Raw genomic sequence first — 25,480 nt, 5'->3', positions numbered from 1 at the left:
GAGTTCTTTTGGCTCCACTTGCTGCTTCGTGATTGGTCGATAAGAACGTCTGTCAACAGAAGCAGGACGTTATGACAATTAAAAAAAATTTTTTTTTAAAAAACTATTTAACTGGTTGTCTTTCCTGTAGACTTTAACCTGTGAGTAGTACTAAAAGTTAGGTTGAATATTCAGTTAAAGTGATTTAAAAGTAAAATTATTTATTAGTATTTTCTTTGAACGTTAGTTGTCGCTTTATCTGCCACCTACCGGATGTCGGGGGGTATTAGACATTTGCCACGTTGCCGTAGACAACGTACTTAACGCCTCACACAACACCGGGAGGATGCAGTTGACATTTCTCCACACACGGCGGTGAACAGGCGGACAACTTCAAGCTGCTGAACTAACACACACACACACACACACACACACACACACACACACCTGTGTGTCAGGTTTCTGGCAGGTGGAGTCCTCGCGCGCACCGCGAGAGTGTTAAAAATGTTAACTGACGTGATTTTGGAGGAAGAGTTTGAGAAGAATGGAGAGCCTTGGTACGACCCGCAGGACCTGGAACACGGTAAGAGCTCTGTGGTCGCACCCTAAACCCTGTCTGACCGTGTGGGCTCACATGTTATTACTCCACAGACAGACAGACAGACAGACAGACAGAATAATGTCTGAGGAGGTACTTTTTTTTGTTGTTGTAAGAGTTTTGGTTGCTCGTCAGCTGGTGATCATATGGGGAGTTTCTTGAAATAGATAGGATAAGATAATATGTTCCTTTATTGATCCCCCGTAGGAGAAATTATAGTCAAACACAGCAGCATAGGGAGATGTAGTGCAAAAAGTACATCACAAAATAAGAATATTATAAGATATAATAGAAAATAGTCCACTGCACTAACGACATGACACAAGCTTTAACAGAAGGGCTCACACATGAAATAAAATTGAAGACTATAGATCACTCTTGGGAGACAGAATCACGGGAGTCATGGGGTAAAAATGGTTTCCTGAGGCTGTCACAGGTCCTGTGTTTGATTGTTTTCTCATGTACTTGCTGTTGGTGCTGCTTTGAGATAAGGAGACAGATTTATAGATGGAGTGTTTTATTAAAGCACAAGATACATTGCAGTTACAGAACATAAGGGACAAAACAAGGGAATAAGGAATAAATAATAAGGACAGGATAAAATATAAACCTGAGAAGAAGTAAAACTAGAACCTCTATGTATTGAATATACACTTTACAGTTGTAGTTCCCTGTAGTATACTGCACAAGGTCCTGGATTGTGCTTGTGTACTGCATATTAAAATAGAAGCATTTGTAAATTGAATAAACATTACTATATATATATATATCAAATATAGTGGTGTTTTACAGTGCAGGGGTGAGATAATGTAGTGGTAATAAATATGGCTAGAAGGTCTGAAAAGTGTGAAAGAACAGCAGAGAGTCATGGAAAGATTTAGTTGATTAATATAATAATCAACTATTGATTGATAAACAATTAATTGTTTGCTGGTGCTAGCTTCTTAAGTGTGAGGATGCCTACGTTTGGCATATATTAAAATAAATGTAGTATGTTTGGGTTTTGGCTTGTGGGGCGAATAAAATGAGGAATTTTAAAACATCATCGCTGGGCACTATTTACTATTGCTGTGTTTACAAAAATGATACATCAATCAAAGAAAATAATTAGCAAGTAAATCAATAACCAAAAGAGTAATGAGTTACTATAATGATTAAGCTGATGGATGTACAAGACCAAGTCCTGGTTGTAGGAAAGAAATCGTAGGAGCCAGAGTCCCGATACAGAGGCGGCTCCTTATGCAGAGTGATGGCAGCAGACAGGAAAGACTTCCTGTAGCATTCCACAGTGGAGCTGAATAAAACTGGAAATGTTCTGCTGTTTGTAGATTTACGGACCAGATTTCAGTCATTCTTCCGTGTTGGATAAATGTTTGTTCAGCATCCTCCTCTCCGCCACCAACTCTAAGGACGTCAGAGTAGAGCTTAAGACTATTTGATTGCAAGTTTGAGTTAAAATCACAGGGCACACACTGCTTGTTGCGTGAAACATGTTTGGTTTCCTTGCATTGTTATTGTCTGTACCTAGAGTACTTCCCACATAAGATTCACTTCACCTCAGCGGGGTAGTCAACACTGTCGCTGGACAAGATTCAGAATTCACAAGAATTTAGTAGAGGGGGGGAAAGGGTCACAAGGAGATCCCAAGGCATGTTTCAGATTCCTCCGTGATTCACCAGTGCCAGATAAGTAATAGCGTGAGACAACGAGGTTTGTGTGTGTGTACCCACTACACACATCTAGTTTTATCCATTGCCTGTGTTTGGGCATTGAAACTGCCCTGTATCTTATGTTTACATGTTTTCCTGTGCCTTGACAGATCTCCATTTGGCAGCGGAGCTGGGGAAAAGCCTCCTCGACAGGAACCATGAGCTGGAGCAGGCCCTGCAGCAGATGTACTCCACCAACCAGGAGCAGCTGCAGGAGATAGAGGTGATAAATGTTAGGGAAGGAACTAATCAGAGTTCTCGAGGCTCCAGCAGCACTAAGCCCTCTCTGTGGACAGTGTGTGAGCGAGACGTATCCCTTTCACCGTGCAAAACATGTGTTTATACCCTTCGCCGTCCACAATCCAGTCAGTCGATGCATATTGTTGCTGCATAAATGTAGTGGTTTTATATGAAGGAGAGCGCAGTGGGAGCTGATTCATTGAGAAAAGTCGAGATTGGGGGATCTGAAAAGCTCTTTGTCTGGAAGGGAAGTGTCATTGTGAATTCCTGTCAGCTTTAAACAGGATGGAGTAAAAGCTAATCCTGACCAGTCCCAACCTAGTGAGCCTTTGGCATGGTGCGTCCTGTTGGCAGGATTTTCTTCTACCTAATTATAGGCAAACTTTCACCAGCTTATTTACCACCGTCCACCACTTGCTCGGACATTGCTCAAGTTACCAGGATCTTGATTAAGGGTTTGGGGTTTTCGCTCTTAATCTACAACATTTTCACTTGTCATTCACATATTCCCTAAATCAGTACGAGACTACCAAGATCTCTATGCTAACACAGCAAAGCATAGTTTTTGGTTTACTTTTTTTTACTTTTCAGGAAAAGCTTAGAAATAATCGCAATTAAGTCTTATTTCAGCGCCCCGACATTTCATTTTGGCATATGCGCACAGTGCTGATCTATTTGAGTTTGCAGACATGGCATGCAGCAGGTCAACAAAGATAAGAGTCTTAATATGCTTACAGCATTGAGAGGGCGGGTGCCTTGAGGAATTATCGAGGTTGATATGGTAATCCACATACACCTCGCTGACCCTCATCCTAATGCAGTGTCCGCCACTGGTCTTACCCACTGCATGATGCATGGCTGTGCTGCTGCAGTAGACAAATGTTTGCACTGATTCTGCCAGAGAAAGTCATTTAGTTGGCAGCTCTTTGCTTCTAAGGAAAATGTTTGGTAATAAAATGTACTGGGATATAAAGTTAAAATAAAAGTCCAACACTTTTTATATATAGATAATGTCTTTAAATGTCTTTTGTCAGAAAAATACCAAAAATATTCACTTTACAATTGTATAAAACAGTAAGAGGTAGCCAATCCTTACATTGGAGAAGACATCCAACAATTATTTCATCTCTACACAATTTTTGAAAATACAAACAAACCTAAACCCAACCACAAATTAAGCTAAATCTTTGTCATTTCTCTCTCTTGTTCACCAGTACCTGACCAAGCAGGTGGACCTGCTGCGTCAGATGAACGACCAGCATGCCAAAGTGTACGAGCAGCTAGACGTGGCCGCCAGGGATCTGGAGCAAGGCAACCAGAGACTGGTGCAGGACAACCGCCTGGCTCAGCAGAAGATCCATAGGTCTGTCTGCTTGTTATCAATGAATTTGCCTTTTAAATTATATTTTGCATCATTATTCACAGAAGCAGTTAGACTAAATGTAAAAAGGTGATATTCAACACACTGTATATCGCGTATTTGAATAAGTGCATCAATGACTTCTTTCTCTTCCTTCAGTCTAACGGAGGCCGTTGAAGGACTTCAGACGTATGTGGAGGAGCTGCAGACTCAGGTGGAGGAGCTAAAGATTGCCCAGGCAGAGCGAAACAAAAGAGATCTGGCAGAGCAGCGACGCAGCCTCGGAGCACAGAGTGTGTCCTGTCTCAAAGAGCTGTATGACTTACAGCATGAGAGGTATTGTGTGTGTGTGCGTGTGTGTGTATCTTTGCTCACATTCGGTTGGTAGATCCAGACAGTATTGTGACATAGAGTCACAGTGAGTTACCTTGGATATATTGAGACAGATTCTGACATATTTGCCCCTTTATACTGAGGCTAATGTGGTCAGATGGTTTGTCTTTCCTGCATCTTAACATGAGGCCAAATAAATGAGGGGTAGTTGAAAGCATGTAGGACCTCCTTGCCTGTTGTCTGATCTTCTCTTACCCAAAGTGCAATGCTGTCTGAGCCCCTTGTGTGCTGACTGGACAACTACAGGTCACCCAGAACCAGACCAGACCTCCTCCTTTAGACATAATCCAAAGGAGGAGGAAGTTAATCCTCCGCCATTGTCAGCAGTGTACTAATACATACACGCTGCGGTTGCTTTAGCTCGCTACGTGTTCATGCCCCTTGTTTGATGTGCTTTGGAGACACAAGAGTAATTTATTGTTTGTAAGTCAACAAAACAATTGTTGCCCTAAGCACAAAAATCTGACTTGATTTTTAACATAAACAGAAAATGTGTTACTTATAATACAGATCTTTTTTATGTATTTCATGGCAACACCCGAGGGCATATGTTTAGGTTCAGTAGTGGAGAGAAGCAATAATAATAATAATAATAATAAAGAAATTAGCATATTATTATTATTATTATTATTATTATTATTATAGTCTATTAAACTATTTGCCTGGAAACCAGACGAATCTGCAGAGCTCATGATGTTTCATTTGCTCTGACATATTGCAAATTGAAAACATTGAAAGGCTGTTTAAACTGCTGGATTATATATGCATTAACCCAACAGGGATCTTTAGTGATAGAAACATGTGGAGGAAGTGGAATTGGGGTTTTTTTTGGCTGCACAATGCCCCAACGACCTTTGGCAGGAAAAGTGGGGCAAAATTAGAGCTGCACAATTAATTGAAATATTAACAAAATCGCAGTATGGCCAAGTACAGAATCTGCAATTTGTTGTAGTAAAATGTGTGACAACATTACAGTACTGTAGTAATGAAGAGATGCCCTGGCTTATAAATAGTGTTCTCCAGATATTAGAAAACAGCTCCCAGAGCAAAACAAATTACTCAAATCCCTCGCTACTGCTCATTTGTATTTTGTGGACACCATTTCTAGAGGTTATAGTGAGTGAATCAAACTATAGGACTAAAATAGGATTTGAAATAATGTCCTGAGAAAAATATATAGTACTTTGTACACTGAAATGCTATTATTGATGTCCTGTGACCTCAATATGATTTTTAAAATTTTTATCCTGAAGTGGATTTTTCACACATTTATTGACATTTCCTTCACCTGGCTCAGGCATCTAGGCCACGACAGTCTGTGTGTGGATGGATTCTGGTCACCTCAGGGCTCTTTCCATGACAGAGACCGATGCCAAGACCCGGAGGAGGAAAACACAGCTCTCCAGCGCTCCGTCCAGACCCTTCAGAGCCAGATAGCAGTGGAGCGGAGCCGCAGGGAGGCTGCAGAACGGGAGAGTGAGCTGACAGTCAGGGAGAACAGAGGCCTGGAGCAGCGGCTGGCCCTGCTGGACGGCTGCCGGGCCAGGCAGAGGGAGCTGGAGGCCGAAGTGGAGCAGCTGCGGCTTCTTTGGCGCGCAGACTGCGCCAACAGGTAGGCCTGGGCTGGATTCAAATTGTGAAATTGTTTTGGCTCAGTTTTTGGGTCTGACACTTGGGGATACAACTTTCAAGATACAGGACAAACACAGGCCTCTAACAATTTCTCTAAATACTTGTCCCCTCCACTCCCCCCACCAGTGTGAAAAGACCAGACCAGCTGCTGTTGCCCGATACAGTATTCTTTGCCTCGGAAGAAAGATCCAGCCCGGGGCAGGATGAGATGGACGAGAAAGTCGAAAAGGATGAGGAGCAGAGAAGATACAGCCAGCAGAGGAGATTCAGCGACAGTTTTTTGAGAGCGACGAACCCAGACGAGATTCGCCGCGGCCACGAGCAGCTGTGCATAAGGCGAGCGGAGGCAGTGAAACGGAGGGGCATCTCTCTGCTCAATGAGGTGGACGCACAGTACAGCGCACTGCAGGTGGTGTATTCATAGCATGTTAACTTTTACAAGCTTGATGATGTAGAAGTCACGGCACACTTCCTCTAAAATCTGTGCCCCTTGTTTAGGTGAAATACGAGGAGCTGCTGCGGCGGTGCCAGCAGGCGACAGACGAGCTCAGCCATAAAGCCGTCCAGACGCCCAGCACTCCCTTCGCTAGCATCCGGACCCGCCGCCGCCTGTCCAGCTCCGTTACGCTGTCTGATCTGACGTCCGTTCTGGACGACGGCCAGCAGCCCGAGTACAAGGCTCTCTTCAACGAGATCTTCACCTGCATCCAAAAGACCAAAGAGGACCTCAACGAGAACAGACGTCGTGTCAAGCATAGAGATTCCCAGGGTTCTGCAAAATGATCGTATCATTCATCATCCTGGGACTCGTCCATGTTTGACAAAGGAGAAACTTTGAGGTCACTTTGCTATAATAACATCCAGTCCCTGTACGTGTTACACATGCTGCAGTCCTCTTATCTCCTGTCATTGTGACGCACCTATGCTTTTGTTAGTCGGCACTGCTCCTTTTATTCCGTCCTTATCAAAAAATGAAGTGTTACATAAAGAAGGAATGCATTCCAAAGTTCAACAACAAATACAAACAAACACTGTAACTATGGTGATAACTATGGTGTTATTTACCACTTTACGATGGTAAAGATTTATTGTATGGGTAGATATTTGTATAAATATGTATCAGATTCAGATAGTAGAAAGTACTCTAAATCTACAAGTGTTATGTTTGCCTCCAGCAGTGTTCGGTATTTATATAATGTTGACCCTGTGTCCACTTGATCATTTGGTGTTTGGGAGAGAAATGCAGACGTTGGACGTTGTTTGTGTGTCGATTTGAAGTTGGAAATGTAGCTGTTATGGACGACTTATGTAAACAGAAATGTTGGAATGTTGTAATAGGATGGAAAACTGTAGCAATAAGTAACTCAGGAGTTTATGATAATTAGCTTAATGGCAAGTGTAAGTTGTTTTTTGTAAGTTGGTCAATAGTTGGTTCGTGCACCGGTCAAGTCACCAGAGAAATATCAGTGGACACTGGAAAACTGTTCTTAATAGTCTGTGCTTTCTGTTTTCATGTCTGCACAGCTGTGTCTCTATGCCAGTAGGACACAACAGTTCCACACTTTTTATGACTGAATCACATTTTCTGTTTTATTTATTCTTTTTGTTTAGTTTCTTTTTTTTTTTTAGGTTTGTAAGTTTGTAAGAAAATTAAATTATATTTATTTTCTTTGTTGCTAAATATGCAGTGCAGATTGGTCAGCTGAGAGTGACCAGAAGTTAAATTAAATGTACACTGAGGTGCTTATTTTGTGCATGTGAAAATTCTGTCCAACACAGGAGGTAACTGGGGAAAAAATACAGAGGTGAATGGAAAGCACAAAAGAAATGTTCCTTCATTTCTAAACAATTTCCTGTGCCTGAAATTGTCTTCCTGCTCTTAATATAGAACATAAAGACTTCAATAATTTGTATCCTCATAATATAACCCTTTTAATCAAAATCTGAACAGTTTGGAAGATATTGTGGGAACTCTCAATCATACAGGAAGAAATAAAACAATGTTCAGGTTCTCAGCTGTTATTGGCTGAACTTTACTAACCTGACAAAGTTCAAAAAGGTGTTGTTGTTTTCTTTAACTTTCCATGTGATGTGATGCTCCTGGGAAAGAAGCTTAATGGGCAACGCTGACTGAAATCTAGTATAGCAGAGGCATTTAACAATGTGCTGTTTTGAAGCTGTGAATCTTATACTGCTGCAGATGGCATCGCTGTATGATCATAGGTGTCCTCCATGAAAACTAACTAGTAAAAAAAAAAACATTGATGCAGGAGCCTGTTGAGTATTGCCTGTGTCCTAATGTCTAAAACACCAACTCTGGCATCATGAGTGCACGCATCTAAAAGCTACATTTGTTGTTTGCTGTAGCAAAAGAGAGAGAGAGATCACTACATAGTTTGTGTGGGCAGAGATGTTTCAACCTGTCCTGAGTCACACAACAGCAGTGAAGTATTTTATCTCCAATAGAAACCCGGAGGACTACTCGTTCCTCAAGTCCTCCGTCCCCCAGAGTACTTTGTGGTCCAGCATACAATTAATGGGGCTTTTGTTTCTTTTCATAATTAGGATTTACATAACTGAGATTTCCTCACCCTGCTTTCAACTCGCCCCAAATCCATTAAACCTCCAAACAAGGGGATTGCATACCAACGCTTGCGTAAAGGGACAGGTCTTGGCAAGACTATTACACAGAAATCCCCACAAAGGCAAATCACCAGAGATATGGGACAAGAGTTAAGACCAAAATGTATTGTAAAACTGCATTAGTGTAGTAATAAGAAAACTGGATTCTGAAAAATATAGATTGGTTGTGAAATGACTTACATGGTCCCCAATGGCAGGAGTGAAAGATTAGGTCTCCACAGGAAGTAACTCAGTAGTTAATTTAATATATAACATATATTACTTATATACATATAAGAGTACAAGTGAGAGTCAAATATATAAACGTTAGCTCAACTCAGCTCAGCTAGCTAGCTTACTACTAACAGTTACTTAGAATGTTGTATTAGCATTAGCAACACATTAGCCTCAGACAGCTACTGTAGTGGCTAGCAAGGTTAGCAGCCGAATTAACAAACAAACAATTAACTACAAAACAACTGTAATAAAGAGCACTTACATATAAAGGCTACAACAAGGGAGTTTAGGGAGTAAGCTGGATATAAGATATCTATCAATAATCAATGTGTATCCTCAGATCTGACCAGTGGCTGTTAATGGCAGTTAGGCCCCAACTGCTATGGAACTTTGTCAGGGTTCTGTTGCTAGTGGTAACAGAACACCCAACTGACACCAACCGCTGGTGGGAGATGGTTGAGAGGGAAACAGTGTGTCTAATTACTCAGGGACAATCCTCCATGCATCCAGCCACAAGTTCACACCATTGACAGTATATAACTCATAACTAACTACAGATCAATTCAAGGTAATACTCCAATATCGTAAAAATATAATGTGGTGATTCTGCTCCATTTCTGATAAGCTTGTGATACTAAGAGCTAAAATTACTCACACGAATTAGAAAACTAATCTGAAATCTATTACTAGGCTGTAAATAGACGTTCGGTTAATCGACAACATAGAAATAAAAAACATAAAACGGTGTTTTTATGGGCCTAATACTAACCTTATAAAGCTCACATCGTGGGTGTCTCACAATAACAATAACAGCACAAGCTGCAAATACAGGAAATATAGTGATTTAAATGTGAATGCCTCCAAAGCGGAACAGTGGTAGCGTGGCCGAGTGGTCTAAGGCGCTGGATTTAGGCTCCAGTCATTTCGATGGCGTGGGTTCGAATCCCACCGCTGCCAGATTTCTTTCATTTTGCGCCTTTGATTTCATCAGTTTTTTCCAATACAGTCATGCACGGATCTAGTTCACACGCGTGTGCTTAGTTATGTCAAAACACCACACATACGCCTGTGTGGCTCATGCTGCTGATAGAGATGACTATAGATGACTAGATCATTGGCGGTGCAAGTGCGCCCTCATGTGGCAGCTGACCTGGCCACCAGCCTATGTTTACGTGCTGGATAACACATCATTTATCTAATGGATATATTTTAACAAAAATGAATGCTTTTCCCTTTTTTGAGTGAGAAAAAGAGAATTTAGAGAAAGGAGTGTGCTGATCATAGATATGAAATGGTCGTTGGAATTCATTGTTGATGCTTTTATTGCTAAAAGAGTACAAAATTACTAATTAAATACTAATTAAACTCTAAAGATGTGTAAATCACAACAAATATTTACCATAGAAGCTGGAGGTAAATGCAATCAATGAAATATTTGTAATACAAAGTTAGATATTTCTTTTCCTTTTAATGAAATCATAGTAACCTTCAAACTGTAGAGAAAACAAGAACATTCACACAACTCAGGTTTAATACTTTTCAGCAGCCTGGTAGTTTCTTCCTTTTGCAATCAGACACACAAATATAGCCTACCAACGTCAAAAAAATGTGGAAGAAATGACCGTCGCCGAAAAATTAAGCAGAGAAATTACACAACCTGACGTCCTGAAGACTAATTCTTAGGGTGTATTTTATTGCATCTGGTGAGTTTCATTAATAAATCACATGTAGATGAAGATTTATTGTGCAGCTGGGCAGTATTTCACAGAGAAAAAATGTTTCATTCTAGGACAGTATGCAGGATAGCATCAGCAGCATCAGGCCGAGACCCATCAGCAGCAGCAGGACGAGGTATCGGGGCAGCTTGGGGGTCCAGGAGAGGTTGGAAAGAGGCCGGCTGGAGCGAGGCGGTCTTGTCTTCAGGTACTGCTCCACACAGTCCACCAGGCTGTAGGACTTCGGACAGTAACCCAGCTCTCGACGGGCCTTGTCGATCTTGAAAGTGTGGCTCACAGCTATGCTCCTCACCTGCAGTGGAAGATTTGTGTTAAATGATAGTTCACAAAGGATTCCCATTGAGACAAAAATCACCCCTAGAAGGTCTTTAAGCTGCTGCAGAGACCAAGTTAAAGGTCATACTGTCCAGCTAATGGTTCAGATTAACCTCTATTTGGCAAACGTGGTTTTACATCCTGATAGCCTGTGACTGACTGGTGCCTCCGGTTACTGCATCTTCTTACCGCCCGGGGATAAGGTGTCTGCATGTGAAGTACACGCATTGAAGAGTTCAGACTGACACCATCAGGACACGAGGAGCTCTTTAAAGCCCTTTTGTTTAATCCTCCCAAAAGCCCGTTCTTCTTCTCTTACTGCAAAACTGCTTCAATCGGCACACACCTCGTACAGGAATTCTTCCAGTTCCACTGTATGAGTCATAGCAGGTTGCTACTTTTTGATCTACTAGTATATCGTCATTGTTAGACACAGACGCTACAACCAAGTCCTGCTCATCCTGTCTGACCTGACAATCAACCTGACTATATCTTTATATTTACCTGTCTCATCGCTATGCCTTTTAACTGCCTTCAATTTTCCATCAGTTGAGACGATTCTGCATTAAAAAGTCATTCACTGCCACTGGCATTACCTCACTGAATTCAGGACATAGATGATATTTTAATAATGTGGTAGTGATTCAAGTTTCCTTTTTAATATCTGGCCAAGAACATAAAATTTGCCTTCTAGCAGTGACGGAAGAACTATTGAGATCCTAAAGTACTTATACGTCAATGTAAGTAAGTAAAAGTAAAAGCATTAAAATTCCTATGTGAGTAAAAATAATCATTCTGAGAGAAAGAAAATGTTTTTATGTTGCCTCATTTGTATATAATGATGTGCAGCTAACGCTGGATAATTTATCAGAGCATTGGGTTGCTGCAGTTTTCTGTCTATATTTTTCCCCATTTCCTGTTTGTGGTACTGGTGCCTGAATTAGACCAAAAAAGGCGATTAATATTGATAACAATAACCTATTTTCAGCGCTCTGTCACCCGTAATCCTCCCTTACTCTGCATTCTTCTCTAACCCTAACCATCTCCCTCCTCATGCCTAAACCTAACCCACCAAACCAACAAAGGCAACAAACACTAGCCAATCAGAGGCAGGCAGGTTTTCGTGGAAAGTAATCAAGCTTTATGCAGGTATTTAGGGGTGTGTACCTGGACTTGAAAAGAAGTAAGGGTGTTTGTGGAAAAGATTCAGTAGTGCCGGCAAGTACTGGCCCATTTCAAGCACTGTGTGATACTCAGATTCAAGCCCTTACAGTATTACTGAAGACATACTGTAATACACATTTGGTGCTCTTTACAGCAGCAGGACGGTGAATGTGTGATTGAATCGAAGTAAACTAAAGTGTTCATGTTCAACATAATGTATGAACATTTGCACTGGTGCAACAGCGTGGTTCATTTATGTGTTTTTAACTGTTTTTGGTCGACAGTGGAGCTCTGCAGCACAGAGGAATAAGATGTAACAGGCTTTAGATACACAGGATCAGGATCAATTCATTGTTGGTTTTGGTCTTTTAATGGGATTTGTTAAGAAAAATATATATCACCAGACTTAAGGTTATTGAACGCTTCAAGATAAGAGCCTGTTGAGCAGTGAGCCTTGATGCAGCTCTCTGCGGTGTTTAAACTGCAGTTGGTTTGACATTTGAAACTGCGTCTCCCTCCATGTGTTCCCAGACATGGACTTTATGTAAGAGAGGAAAAACTCCTCTGCACGTCACGCAATGGCTTAACCTGAGAGTTGGCAGGTTCATTTGAGCCCGACCAAGAGGCTGCCCGACTATGCTCACCATAGCAACAGCCACTGTACTGAGGTCACTTCCTGCAAACCTCATCTTGAACTTCCTGTTCTGACCCACAGCAGATTATGTTTTATTCACAGGACAATCATCGATCCCCCGGCCGGCAGCTGTCTGACAGAATGAGCTCCAGGTGCAGGCCCACGGGCTCAGCTTTGGTTTCTGCCTCATCACACATTCATGAGGGACCTTACAGGCCGCAACGGAGGCTCCTTAAGATGCATCGTAAAAAGGCCTCCCCGGGCAGGATTACTGCAAACTGCCGTCATCCCGATACAATTCCTGTGCTTTTAATACTGCTGCAGACCAGCAGACAGTATTAAAAGGCTTCCACTGACTATGAGAACTTGTTATTTGTTCATATTTTTGACTTCAAGAAAGGATCACGTAGTTTTCCATAATTCATGCACAAGAGAGATGAGGGGAGGTGGAGAGCAGAGGGGCTGATAGGAAAATACCTGCCCTAATGAAGTCTGTCTTCACTGTTGTGGGAGAGACTTAAATAAGAATCTGCTCACAAGAGAGCAGGTAACCAATCTGCAACATACAAGGCTGTCAATTAGATACAGTAGGTACCTCTGCATGCATGTGTTCACACACAGGTCCACAGCGTTGTAACTTTCAACACCATAGATGTGTTATAATGAGCGCACACATGGTTCATTCAGGTCAGAATAAAGGTTTTAAAAGCAGCAGAGGCAGAAAGAGGCAAAATTACCTCACTTTGGGTAAATAGGAGAGGCACTTCTATCGCAGGTCTCAGAATTACGTGTAAATATTCTACCAAGTTGGCTGAAAATAGAAGAAAAACATACATAGAGTTAGTGTTAGTAACAATCCATCAACATGTTTAAACAAACACCTGAGGGGTATCCAAAAGATAAAAAAGATTTTAGAAAAAGCGAGATGAGCTACCTGCTAAATAGACGACTGAAACAGGAAGGGTTATCAGCGGTCGGCTGTAGCCCAGATTTTCAAACTGCAACAGAAACATGAAACAAAGGGGAGTAAATTCAAACAAATCTTTTGAAATGGACAAAAATTAACAAATGAGTTAGTCCATTTCTCAGCACTCAGACCCAAGTCCATTTGTTCCTACTGAAGATGTAGCCCACTACAACAGTGTGCCTCATTTATGTGTTTTTTTTATTGTTTTTGGAGCTCTATGCACAGAGGAATAAAATATATCAAACTTTTACTCACAGATCATACTTGTTATTATTCATTGTTGGTTTTGGTGTTTTTATGAGATTTGTTGATAATAAGGAAAATGTCAAATGTAATTTAACTCACCAACGGCCTCAACCACTCAAATACATTGACTGAAACTCCATCATTAATGAAATAGGACTGTCCACTCTGCGAAAGAACAGAAAACAATGCACATTATCTTTAAAGATCCCCTCCAGTACATATATGACATACATAAATAATCTGCTTGGAGGTGGTGTGTCTGGTATTTATTTGTCCAAAAAAAGTATAATTTCTACATTAAAACCCTTAAAAAGACATCTACTCCTTCTGCTTCATTAAAAATTCAACAATCTATGAATATGCAAATTTTGTTAATGTCTAAAGTTTTCCTGCTGGACACAAGATGTTTCCTACTTCAGTAGGAGAGTAGTAGTCCATTCTCAGTGTATGTGCACTGGAGGCTTCAAGTTTCTACATCACACTTGTATAGGTTGCACACTGGACCAGGATTGACTTCCAAACAGTTTTTGATGCTTGTGAATCTGTAGGTCCGATTTATTCTGTGTGGTTTTATTGCTGAAAGTTACTCCGATCTCTTGGATGTATGGGTGTGTGTCCCAACTCACAGAGACATAGCTCCTCTGCAGTGTGAGGCCCTCGGCTGCCAGCGTGTGTGCCAACACCAGGTTATCTACGTGTACCCAGTTCATCCTGGCCTTGGGGTCACCAAACCTGAAAACAAACAACCGTCGCTCCACATTCACCTGAGAGAGAGAGACGAGGGACAACAAGAAGACAGTTTGTTTTGCTGCTTGTTTTGTGGTTATTAATTTTTCAGCGTGTTTTCTGGCCATGTGTTTGTTGCTTTCATCTATTGCTTTCTGACATGCAAGACTGAGAACTGGCTGTAACAGTTAAACACACAGAGACACGGTGATCAGTCAGGGGCAAACAGGCAGAACAGGGAACAGGCAGGTACAAAACAGGACCGAAAGCTCCACTGTCAGGACTGGGTAGTACAGATATCTGGCAGACAACTGGGGAAATGGGGAACAGGTGTGGCAACTACATGACAGGTGAGGAATAACAGGTACCCGAAATGACAAGAGAAGTTACTGATTGGAGAAAAAAAAAGGAAACTTAAGCAAAAAATTAGAACACTTTGTGACTCCGGCTCCTACTCGAACAGTGAAACATCATCATTCAGGGTTGTTTATTATTAGTGTAGATTCTCAGCAGCTGACCTTAGGTAACCAGTAACATCCCACAAGAGCTGGGGTTTTGGAGATGCTCTGACCCAGTCGTCTAGCCATCACAATGTGGCCCAAGTCAAAGTTGCTCAAATTTTTGCCCATTTTTCCTGCTTCTAACACATCAACTTTGAGGACAAAATGTTCACTTGCTGCCTAATATATCCCACCCACTGACAGGTGCCATGATAACCAGATAATCAGTGTCATTCACTTCACCTGTCAGTGCTCATATTGTAATGTTGGCTGATTACGGTGTATGTTATAGTCTTATATTTGCACATTTTCTGCTGTATTTGTTTTCTGTTTTCGAGCAATTATGACTAAAGATTTGTTGTGGTTTATAGGTGCCTGTGCCATTTAAATAAAATATATTCTGTATTTTTCTGGCAGCTTTACACAGATAAATTGACAAAATAAGAAGTCAGACTTTACAGCTGAGTTTGTGCTGAAAGAAAAGGAGACCATAGATAACAGAAAGATAAAATCCATAGAAGGTTGGCAGAAATCATCCTGGCTTAATTAATTATTAATTGCCTTGCAGATATAATAACTTATGGCATAATATAAATAATTTACAGTTTTGGGGTAAAACATGTTTGAGCATACTACATTTAAACACATTTTTTGTACTAATTAACTCCAGGCTGGTGGATAAGGCTGGAGGCAACCTACAATATGCAGTATATAGAACGTCAACTGTCTTGGCCACTAAACCCAGAACATAACCAACCACATGCAGCCCTTCAGCAGACTGCACTGCGGCTTTGTAGACGACAGGCTGGAAGAAAAGGGGGACGTAACTGGATGCCTGGAGAGCTCTATCAATAATGTAAACTCTTCAGCCAGAAACACATTCTGCCAGGGAGGCTTCAGACACTGCAAGATGTATACTTTTTCCAGTGCCAACACAAAAAGAATTCATCTTCATCATAAGACATAAAACATAAAAATGTCTCTCACCATCACTCTGTGAAGGTGTCTCCTCTCGTCTGGGCCGTAGATGCCGGAGGGCCGCAGGACGCAGGTCCGAAGCTGGCCTCCCCCTTTATAAGAGAGGATTTAAACATTTGCTGAATATATGTTTTTATTTGTTTTTTGAAACATGATGGCATGAAAGCCAAATTAAGAACAAACTTTAGTGGTCATTATCAGCATATTTTTAGCTATATGGAAGCTTTTTCACATACTGGATCTTGGTATTTGATACCTTTAAAGTACTGACCGAAATAACCCAGACAGTAGTATTGAAACTTCTCCAGTCAAACAATACTTTCATTTCATCCTTCTGGCACTCAGATCTACAAAAAATATTACTATTTTTGTGGTTATGCTTGCAGCCAACCACAGCGTTCTTCGATTTAATACCTGTGATTGGACCACTACCGTGGTGGAGTCGAGTGTGGTGTTGGATGCCACTAAAACATTCAAAAGTATGGCAATACTACACTGACTGACATAAATAAATGCATAAAATGCAGCAAAAACTGGGTAAATAAAAATATGAGTAACATGATGAAGTACCTTAGAAAGAAAGCATGAGGGTAAACAGCTGCACCATGTTCACAAGGCTTCTTCAACACCAGGAACTGAATGATACTCTATTGGTATATGTATCACTTTATGGGTACTGGTATCGTAATTAGGGATGTCCCGATCCGTTCAGCGCCGATCAAGGCATTTTGTTACTAATCGGAATCAGCTATACTGAGATTTATTGATTTCAGATTTATTGATTTCAGAGTTTCAGAGTTAGTGTTAGTAACAACCCATCGACATGTTTAATTTCAGATTTATTGATTTCAGAGTTTTGCTTTTTTGAAATATTGGATTTTAGCTCTTTGTGCCTCGTACTTACATACAAACATCTGAGACGCTGAGAGGGGGAAATGACTTCTTTTTTGTTCGGGGTAATTAACAAAAAAGGCTGGAACTGGTTTACTCTTATGCATTATTATAGTATTTTATAAATCTATCATTTTTTTTTTTAGGTCCAGTGTGTGGGATTTAGTGACATATAGCAGTGTAGTTGCAGATCGCAACTCCCTCGCTTCTCCCTCCCCTTCCAAATGCAAAGGAAAAACTATGGTGGCAGGGAAATGCACGAATACACTTCTTTGATTTGTCCATTCTGGGCAACTGTAGAAACAATCAGAGCCTCCTAAATATTACACACTGGTCATTTAAATGTAAAACCTTAATGTGAAAACTGGCAGCTGTACTTGTCATATCAACCTGCTGGAGTAGAAAAGTAGCATTGTAGTGTAGCAAGTAGCATAAATTGTTGTGGGTGAGTAACTTCTGAGGCGTCTTTTCTGCCACCACACCTTTCAGCCCAAGGCGGTGGAAAAGAAAAACAAAAAACACATCCTCCTGTGGCAGATACATGAACTTTAACCTGCAGTATATAATGAGACAGCTCTTAGCTCTGAGCTTAATTGAATGCATAAGGTGGTGGTCAGCGATACGGTGTAGTGTTGCACTGAAGGAGGAAACAGGAGGCTTCACACCTGTTAATGTAAAGAACATAGAGGAACCTGAAACCCATTATAACATATTAGAAAGTTGTCCGTCACGTGTGCTGCTGCTGCACGACGGACCGCCCTCCCCAGCTCCAAATTTAAACTGGTGTCGTATTTGATTGCACCCTCCAGTTTCCATGGCAACCACCGCCTCACTGCTTTCAACAAACATTTTTTTTTACACAGAAAACCAAAAGACTAGGGTTGCAGTCTCCTCTGATTGCACCCCACCCACCCCTCTTTTTTTGTTCATGTAGTTCTGTGATTATGCTGTTAGTACACACACTGATCGCGTTCACACCTTTCAGGGAGCATCCATTGGCAGAGAGGACCATCTGCTCTGCAATCGCTTTAGTTCTGGAGTAGTGGTCGATGTGCTGGGAAAAGAAAGAAATAGTTTTATTGTTGGCATTATATTGTCCTCTGGAGCATCGAAAATGTCTTATTGTTGGCAAATGTATAGGATATTTACAAATTTCGGTCTTTTGTTGGGGTCTTCATTCCATGATTTCGGTGATACGTGAGTGACGGGACATTTATAAGAGTTTGTGGGAAACATTTCAGTTGATATGGTTCTATTTTTTCATTTTTTTTACTCACTACGTCGGGGGGCACACACGGCATTGAGGCCTCATCGCACTCCTCAATTGGTTTCCCAGTAAACACCGCATTGATGGTACTGGTATACACCAGCCTGGGGATGCTCCTCTCCTTACACACTGAAAGAGAGCAGCATAGAAAAGTTATCACATCAATATTACCTCAAGTTCTTCTGACTTCTGAATATCAAATTAAGCTTCACTATTGCAGACATTAATTGTATGAAGCAATAAAAATATCTCTGCTCCCATATTTTATTTTATTTTAGGCTAAGTAAGCCATGAAAATCTTTAAAAACACACAATAGACCGATGATATTTCTAATGATATTCAGAATTAATCTGATTTATTAATCAAAGTGTATGTGGGATGCTTGCTGTTGAATATATAAATACATGTATTCTTACCGTTTATGACATTTTTGGTCCCTCCAACATTGACTGACTCCACCTGCTCTTTCCTCAGCTGCCAGACAGAAAAATGGAAAAATTTAACTACACCCTTTCTTTTGCTGTGCCATAAGCAGCTTACTGTATGTAAACCTTAGTTTGGGTTATTGGATGATAACAATAGGCTTAGGGCAGGGATATTTGTCCCTGTATTAGTTGATTTATTTACACTTGTTCGTGAACAAAAGGTCACCCTTAAAGGTCCAGTGTGTAACATGTAGAAGGATCTAATGACAGAAATGGAATATAATATTCATAGGTATGTTTTCATTAGTGTATAATCACCTGAATATAGGACGTCCTCTCACAGTATTTTAATCTTTTGCTGGTTTTATTCTATTTCTCCTAACTTCACTACTTGGATTATGAGTTTGTCCTGTCAGTTATTTTAGGTTTCCATTTTTAGTCTTGTTTTCTCTGCATTGCTTTATGTATTATTACATTTTTTTGTTCTATACCTTTAATCATGTACACCTGTATTGAGGCTAACGCTAACCTATCTGCCTCGACTGGAAAGCACTTTGGCTCAACAGCTACTGTTTTTAAAAGGCTGACTGATCAATTGACTTGATTTGATCAGTCAGCATCGGTTGGGACTGAAGGCTACAAATTTGAAACTGAAAATAATCTGTAGGTTTGGAGATAGAAAGAAGTGTGACTTTACCAGAACTCTGTAGCTCGCTCCTCGTCTCTGCTTTAGACTAGCACCTCGTGGCTGCATTAACTGATACCAGCTTGTCAAACTTGTGATTCCTACAGTAAATATTGAGCACGGAAGGTCTAATATAACATATGCTGTGATAATGATTTACAAAGGCTTGAGACTTAAAGGTGCAGTCAGCGATTCTAATCGGATAAACGTTTTGTGAAATTCAGCGAATATCTCCTCACGGTCCACTAGCTGTCTGTTCTGTGTGTGCACTGAAGTGCTGGTACACCGCCCTGGCTCTGTAAATGGGAAACCCAAACTGAGTCACACAACATTATCAGGGTTCAAACTCTTTTTAAGAAATCATTTTCCAGGCACATTTTTAATCCTAGTTTAATGATGCAGGGTTCATGAAGTGCCTCAGGTTCATTACAAGTAAGGGGTCAGCGTTTATGGGACACTCTGCGTTAGTTAACGGTTTTCACCACATCCAGCTGCAGGCTCCGGCGAATGGACTAAAGTTTACTACAGTTTCATCTAACAGTAACGTTAATGTGGCCACGGCTCATAAGTAACAGCTCAAATCAAGTAGGATTTATTTTACAGAAAATTAATCTTCTCACCTATTTGCCAATTATGAATGCATGTATAAACCAAAACAACATATAGATCATTAATATGCTGTACGCATGTAGATATGACCGTCTACAACATTTCCACTGGGCTTCTCTGAGAATTCCCAAAAAAGTAGACTCGTCCGTTCCGCCTCTGGTGCGGACAGTTAAATGGGAACAGAAATGAAAAAGGAGCATTTTTTTGTTTTGAACCTGTCTGATAAACCTGCTTCAAAGTGTCGTATTGTGCAGTTTACCAACAGACGAGTGATTAGTGAGAGGCTAAAATACAATTAGAATTTTCCAGGACAACGTAGATTATATTTAGGATATTAGGTAATTTTAATCAATTTCCTGGTGTTTCTATGACTGAAAAAAATTTAAAAGTTAGATTTCCAGGTTTTTCCAGGATGCGTGGGAACCCTGCACTATTCCATCCAATCAGCAACAATGCTAGTGCATGGGACAGAGGGAGGGGCGGGAACGTAGTGGACGGAAAAGGATGGTAAATCTGGCACATGCCAACCTGCTGAATGTGTGTTGAGTTCAAATACCAACAATATTTCTCCATAATTACTGACTCCACCTTAAATCATTCCAGGAAGTTTCAGAGAACTCCTTCACTGTCAAAGACTTCCATTATTTTTACAAGGAGTCTGTTTTTGTTGTTTTTGTTTATGTAATTGTGGCTCATGTTTGTGTTATTATTGTGGAAAAATAAGAAAATCCAATAAATACATGAATATATATATAAAAACTCAGTTGTATAACACAGCTGTTACTCCCCAATGTGTCTTTCTGGGTGAAACTAAAGGTTAAATTAATGAAAATGTAATGTGAATTCTTCATTTTGCCACTGAAGAGAATGAAGCACACTTCATGAACATCCTCACTACGACACACAGACTCTGTGTCTCTGACTTTTCTTTGAATGATGAGTAGTAAGCGGATACTGAAGAAGACATGAAGGGAAGTTGTCACCTGTTCTGGTCCGGACATGCCGTAAGACGCCGTGTGGAATATACAGTCGACCCCTTCACACACCTTATAGAGGGAGGAATAGTCCCGGATGTCACTCTGTAAGAAAAGGGGGAAGAAGCTTTACATTTAATTAATTAATGTAAACATGGAGGACACTTAGAAGCCAGCCAGTATTGCCTTTGAGCACTTTTAAGGGTTATTATCATTAGTACATTTACTGCCCACAGCGGTTGTGTTGCAGGTTCATTTAGGGCAGTGAGTTAGAAACAATCCCATGAAAAGACAGTTGTAATTAAGGTAAGTGTGCCATGAGGCCTGCAGGTGAAACCCGAATCATGTCTCCACCCTCTTCGACCCAGTCAGCAGCTGGCCCTCTGAGGCGGATCACTCACCTGTGTCTGTTTCCAGCCAGCTCGCAGCCTCACCAGAGAGACTCACTGACGCTCGCTGAAGCAACAAATTGATTTTTAAAGTCTGCACGGAGCAGTGCAGTGAGTTCAAACACAAAGTGTGTATTCCATGTTGTTTATAGCAAGAAGTCAAACATATTACTGTAAGCAGGATTTAACCAGTGTGTACTGAAAGAGAGCAAACATTAAAAACCAAGAATGTTTTACTCATTGAATGTGAGACAGTAAATATGAGGTCGTATGTGTGTTACAGTTGGTTTGAGTTTAAGTTTGCACAATTTAAAATGACATAGAAATAACAATGAGGATTCAAGTGCTGGGAGAGTTTTACAGTAATGACCTCCGCCTAAATAATATATAAAGCAAGATTATAAACCATTTTTTGTGAGAATGAGAGTCCCATAAGTTAGGGCCCCTGGTTGAAATCAAATGAAACAGTTAAGTATCTGGACTTTTACTTGATATTAAAATGTAATATGTAAGTTTGTTAATTAAAAAATTAAAGGTGGACTCTGCGATTACAAGTAATGTCCGCTAACTATCCATTTTGGTTTGTTTGTACACAGCCATGAACAGGAAACAGACAAGGTGGATCGGACCGAGCCACACAACACTAACTTTAATATTCCTGCCAGGGTTTGTGTGTTAAATTACTTGCCAATGGACAATCAGGTTACTTTCTAGTGTGCCAAGAACAAGCTGTTGTTCTGATGTTAGCTATAGCAGCAGGAGAGTATCGCTGTGTGTATGTTAGCTGCAACATAGCTGCTGGAACATTAGTAACATTATTTGCAACTGTTCACACTATATCAAGTATTTGTCATGATATTGGATTTCTCCAGAATTGCTAACCCCAACCTTTAATTTACAAATAAAAACAATGCTTTCTTCTGTTCCTCTTCACAAACTGTGTGGAAGTAGATGTAACTGATCGTTTGTTTTGTAGTTGACAAGAAGAAGCTCACTGGTCCTTAAGTTTTAGGCCTTTAATATGAGGTTCTGTTATAAAGTGCTCTTTGTCACAGTGTAGAAAAGGGACTAACATGTCAGAGATAAAGAAAAAGTAATGGAGGGACAGTGTTTCTGGTTGAAATGCCAGAAAAAAAAGAAAGAGTAACGACAGTTGAATGTAATCCACTTGTCAGTGTTTATGTGTTCTGTACAGATACACTGGCTAAGAATAAATCACCTTATTCAGGGTAAACTTGCAGTTGAAATATAGAGAAATATGAATCAGTATAACAGCAGGATTTTACAGAGTAAATTTACAAGCACACAACAGAGTCAGGTCCCTCTCCACTGTCCCATACCTGATAGAAGATCACTCCATCAGGGAAATCACAGGGAGGCTTGTTTATGTCCATAAGGATCACTGACATCCCCTGAGTGGCTAGTTCTCTCCCCAGCTTGGACCCAAAGTATCCCCCTCCTCCTGTCACCAACACCTTCCCCGTGGAGATGCCTCGGGCCAGTGCCGCCTCTTCTCCCAGTCTGGAGGCCGCACACTCCTGGCTGCTGCCGCCGCCGGCCATCACGGCTCCCTTTACCCTGTGGCGGATGGCTGGGCTGGAGGCGACGGTAGGAACCGGGTGGTTGACCCACGGCTGGTGGGTGAGGTGGGGGAGGTCATGCATGTGGTGTCCACTGCTGGCCTGCAGGCGACAAAGGGGGACACTGTGGCGGGGAAGCTGCTTCACCTGGCACAGCGAGCCTCCACTCTCACTCATGTTGGGACCACACAGCTCCATAGATGTCCTGATGGGGTTGGAGGGAGGGGAAAAGTGGGTTATCCATTGTTTTTAGTATCATTAAAGTTTACCAGTAAAAAGTTAACAGAGTGAGATTTTGGACGGCTTTCATCTGTCATGTTTGGAGAAAGATTAATGTGGTACCAAGAGGGCGGCATGCTGACAACCACATATAGGCTATCAGTACTTGCTCGGAAAGGCCTCCAAAAGAAGATATTATAACTCAAAACTGTTACATTTGTGGCACATTAGTAAAGCATTGAATAGAAATATCTAAGAAGAATATTAGAAATCAATAAATTGTTTTATTTCCAAATCTTCAGACATTTTTTCCAAATACATCAGTTAGTCTGTTATTTTTAAAATTAATCTAAATGAATGTAAATTTGACAGCATTTGACACCAAACTGGGATGGGCAGCCATTTCTTATTTCCATACTGCCCCTGTTTGCATAATTTTAGACATTTCCCCCAAATTTAGTATTAAATTAGACATATTTGGTACATTTGTCAACACTGGGACCTCCACTACAATTTACAGACATAATAGAATAAACATAATGTTTGAATTTCACCTTTAAATTAAACAACTAAATAACATTATTGTGTGAAATATATATTCTTTAATCATATGCATCAACCTGATGATCATGGATATTTGCACACAGCTTTTACTTATCTCTATAAGATTATCTATCACAACATCCTCATGAAATTAAGAATGTCAATATCCAGCAGTGATCTTTAAATTGTATTACTCCACTGTAAGCTCGTTGTTTCAGAGCTCATCAGTCAGCAATACACCCACCCTAACTTTATATACATGACATATTCTGTATTTGTCTCCACAGCGAATTGGCTTATGGGACATTTAGCATCCAAAGTGATGAATTAACGATACACTCATGTTCATTAACTTACCTTAATATTCCTTTCGACCTCTCACATCCATACCTGTGCCGGTTGGTTGATGAAATAATCCAGTCTATATCTTCAGTTTGCTCTCGTGGTCCGTCCCAATGCGTCACTTCTCTCACCTGTCAATCACCTGCACATTCACCTGAGGACTCTCCTCCCGTAATGTCCGGACGCAGCGCGCATCCGGATTTGAGGCATTTTTAAATATTTTCTGCGCTACAGGAGACATCAAGTTATTCCTCCATGGGCGAGGTGGCTCTTTTACCCCCGCTTTAGAGCATCTGTCCACACATTCACAGAATAAACTTGAGCTTAAATCTAAAATTCTTACATTTGGACACATTTAGTTGTCAATGAAATCATATTTTTTCTTGTAAAAACTGATTAATCTGACATGTGATGCAGGGTGTAAATGTTAAATCTTATTATTTATTTGGGTTTAATATTTAATAATGCTTTAATAATCACACTCAAGTAACCCCTTTCTACACTATCTCCAGGTTAACTATGTTTTATTATTGGTAATAAGTAATGTACTAATGTATTACAGAATAAGCCATTAACATTCAAAAAAGGGGAATTAGAATGTGTTAAGACTTAAATTTACTTTGGCAATAATCCACTTCATATGATTATGGTTACAATGTTTATTCAGTGTATGTAATGAACAACTTATGTTGTATGTATGTATGTATGTATGTATGTAAATATTCTAAGAAGAAATTATATCAATAAATAGAATACAGGCATGGATAGATTATGAGAAAACAGGTCCCACACCCCTCCTGCATACAAGCCTTCTGCATGACACGCACGCTTGTGGTCGTTATGCATCACACTTTATGGTCCTTTTGCAAAGTTGTACCACTTCGTAGTTGCTCTGCATGTCTTGGATGATCATTTTGCATCAACTTGTAGTTGTTTAGTGTAACACAGATAATGTATGGTCACAATCAGATGTCTTTTAAGATTTTAAAATAACTTCCACTTTGTGACATTTCCCCTCAGTCTCATTGTCTGGACAAATCATTGGAGCAAAAGTAGTATTACTGGAAATATCGCCATCTATAGGTCTGCTCTAACAATTTTCATGGCGGGGTTATTGACTTCTGTGTGTGGCTAAATAGCAAATTAGCTTATGAACTATGAACTGGATATAATTAAGGACATAACAAAGCTAAACATCAATTCTGTGGACTTTGGAAAAATAGGTTTCAAGATTAGTGATGCTGTTTATTCAATTCAATTCAATTCAATTTTATTTGTATAGTGCCAATTCATAACAGAAGTTATCTCAGGACACTTTTCAAATGAAGCAGGTCTAGACTGAACTCCTTATAACAGACCCAACAGTACCACCATGAGCAAGCACTTGGCGACGGGGGCAAGGAAAAACTGCCTTTTAAGAGGCAGAAACCTAGGACAGACCCTTCGGCTCTAGGTGGGTGGTCGTCTGCCTCGACCAAATTCATGCCAAATTCCTTCCCTACCTATGTTATATAACCTA

General features: G+C 40.5%; 2 protein-coding genes, 1 long non-coding RNA gene and 1 other non-coding gene across 6 annotated transcripts; 2 read left to right on the top strand and 2 right to left on the bottom strand.

Moving 5' to 3' along the window:
* The first annotated feature begins 151 nt into the window (after window positions 1-151).
* cdr2a (cerebellar degeneration-related protein 2a) lies at window positions 152-7,969 on the top strand. 2 transcript variants are annotated; one of them, XM_051387546.1, is made up of 7 exons: window positions 152-562; window positions 2,397-2,509; window positions 3,741-3,889; window positions 4,046-4,222; window positions 5,643-5,891; window positions 6,038-6,320; window positions 6,410-7,969. In XM_051387546.1, the coding sequence occupies exons 1-7, from the start codon at window positions 484-486 to the stop codon at window positions 6,692-6,694; spliced, it is 1,335 nt and encodes a 444-aa protein (XP_051243506.1). In that variant the 5' UTR covers window positions 152-483; the 3' UTR covers window positions 6,695-7,969. The 2 variants fall into 2 exon arrangements, with proteins under 2 accessions (XP_051243506.1, XP_051243505.1); XM_051387545.1 differs by having other exon boundaries at window positions 153-562; window positions 5,577-5,891.
* LOC127356101 (uncharacterized) lies at window positions 1,078-9,581 on the bottom strand. Of its 2 annotated transcripts, none has more exons than XR_007881887.1 (2): window positions 9,540-9,581; window positions 1,078-2,494 (listed from the first exon to the last, which is right to left on the bottom strand). It is a non-coding gene; the product is annotated as an uncharacterized LOC127356101 (long non-coding RNA). The 2 variants fall into 2 exon arrangements; XR_007881886.1 differs by lacking the exon at window positions 9,540-9,581 and adding an exon at window positions 5,568-5,677.
* Window positions 9,582-9,645: 64 nt separating this feature from the next.
* Window positions 9,646-9,727, top strand: trnal-uag (transfer RNA leucine (anticodon UAG)). Its single transcript has one exon. It is a non-coding gene; the product is annotated as a tRNA-Leu (tRNA).
* Window positions 9,728-10,074: 347 nt separating this feature from the next.
* Window positions 10,075-24,110, bottom strand: sdr42e2 (short chain dehydrogenase/reductase family 42E, member 2). Its single transcript, XM_051389000.1, has 12 exons — window positions 23,977-24,110; window positions 22,618-23,062; window positions 20,898-20,993; window positions 18,612-18,669; window positions 18,205-18,323; window positions 17,906-17,981; window positions 16,046-16,128; window positions 14,459-14,596; window positions 13,932-13,997; window positions 13,554-13,617; window positions 13,357-13,430; window positions 10,075-10,798 (listed from the first exon to the last, which is right to left on the bottom strand). Exons 2-12 carry the CDS (start codon window positions 23,053-23,055, stop codon window positions 10,556-10,558), a joined length of 1,455 nt encoding a protein of 484 aa, XP_051244960.1. The 5' UTR covers window positions 23,056-23,062; window positions 23,977-24,110; the 3' UTR covers window positions 10,075-10,555.
* Between the last annotated feature and the right edge of the window lie 1,370 nt (window positions 24,111-25,480).

This window comes from Dicentrarchus labrax, unplaced genomic scaffold (genome assembly GCF_905237075.1).
Source record: "Dicentrarchus labrax unplaced genomic scaffold, dlabrax2021, whole genome shotgun sequence".
NCBI lineage: Eukaryota > Metazoa > Chordata > Actinopteri > Moronidae > Dicentrarchus > Dicentrarchus labrax.
The sequence above is the reverse complement of the archived record's forward strand: the minus strand, read 5'-3'. Positions and strand labels throughout refer to the sequence as shown.

Bases quoted from the DNA above. Each gene is read 5' to 3' on its own strand.
- cdr2a (XM_051387545.1), top strand. From the start codon at position 484: ATGTTAACTGACGTGATTTTGGAGGAAGAGTTTGAGAAGAATGGAGAG. The intron at 3,890-4,045 runs GTCTGTCTGCTT...CTCTTCCTTCAG, and splicing joins GCTCAGCAGAAGATCCATAG to TCTAACGGAGGCCGTTGAAG. The intron at 4,223-5,576 runs GTATTGTGTGTG...CACCTGGCTCAG, and splicing joins TATGACTTACAGCATGAGAG to GCATCTAGGCCACGACAGTC.
- sdr42e2 (XM_051389000.1), bottom strand. From the start codon at position 23,055: ATGGAGCTGTGTGGTCCCAACATGAGTGAGAGTGGAGGCTCGCTGTGC. The intron at 20,994-22,617 runs GTATGGGACAGT...CTTTTCTTACAG, and splicing joins ATGGAGTGATCTTCTATCAG to AGTGACATCCGGGACTATTC. The intron at 16,129-17,905 runs GTGTGAACGCGA...TCTCTTATAAAG, and splicing joins CAATGGATGCTCCCTGAAAG to GGGGAGGCCAGCTTCGGACC.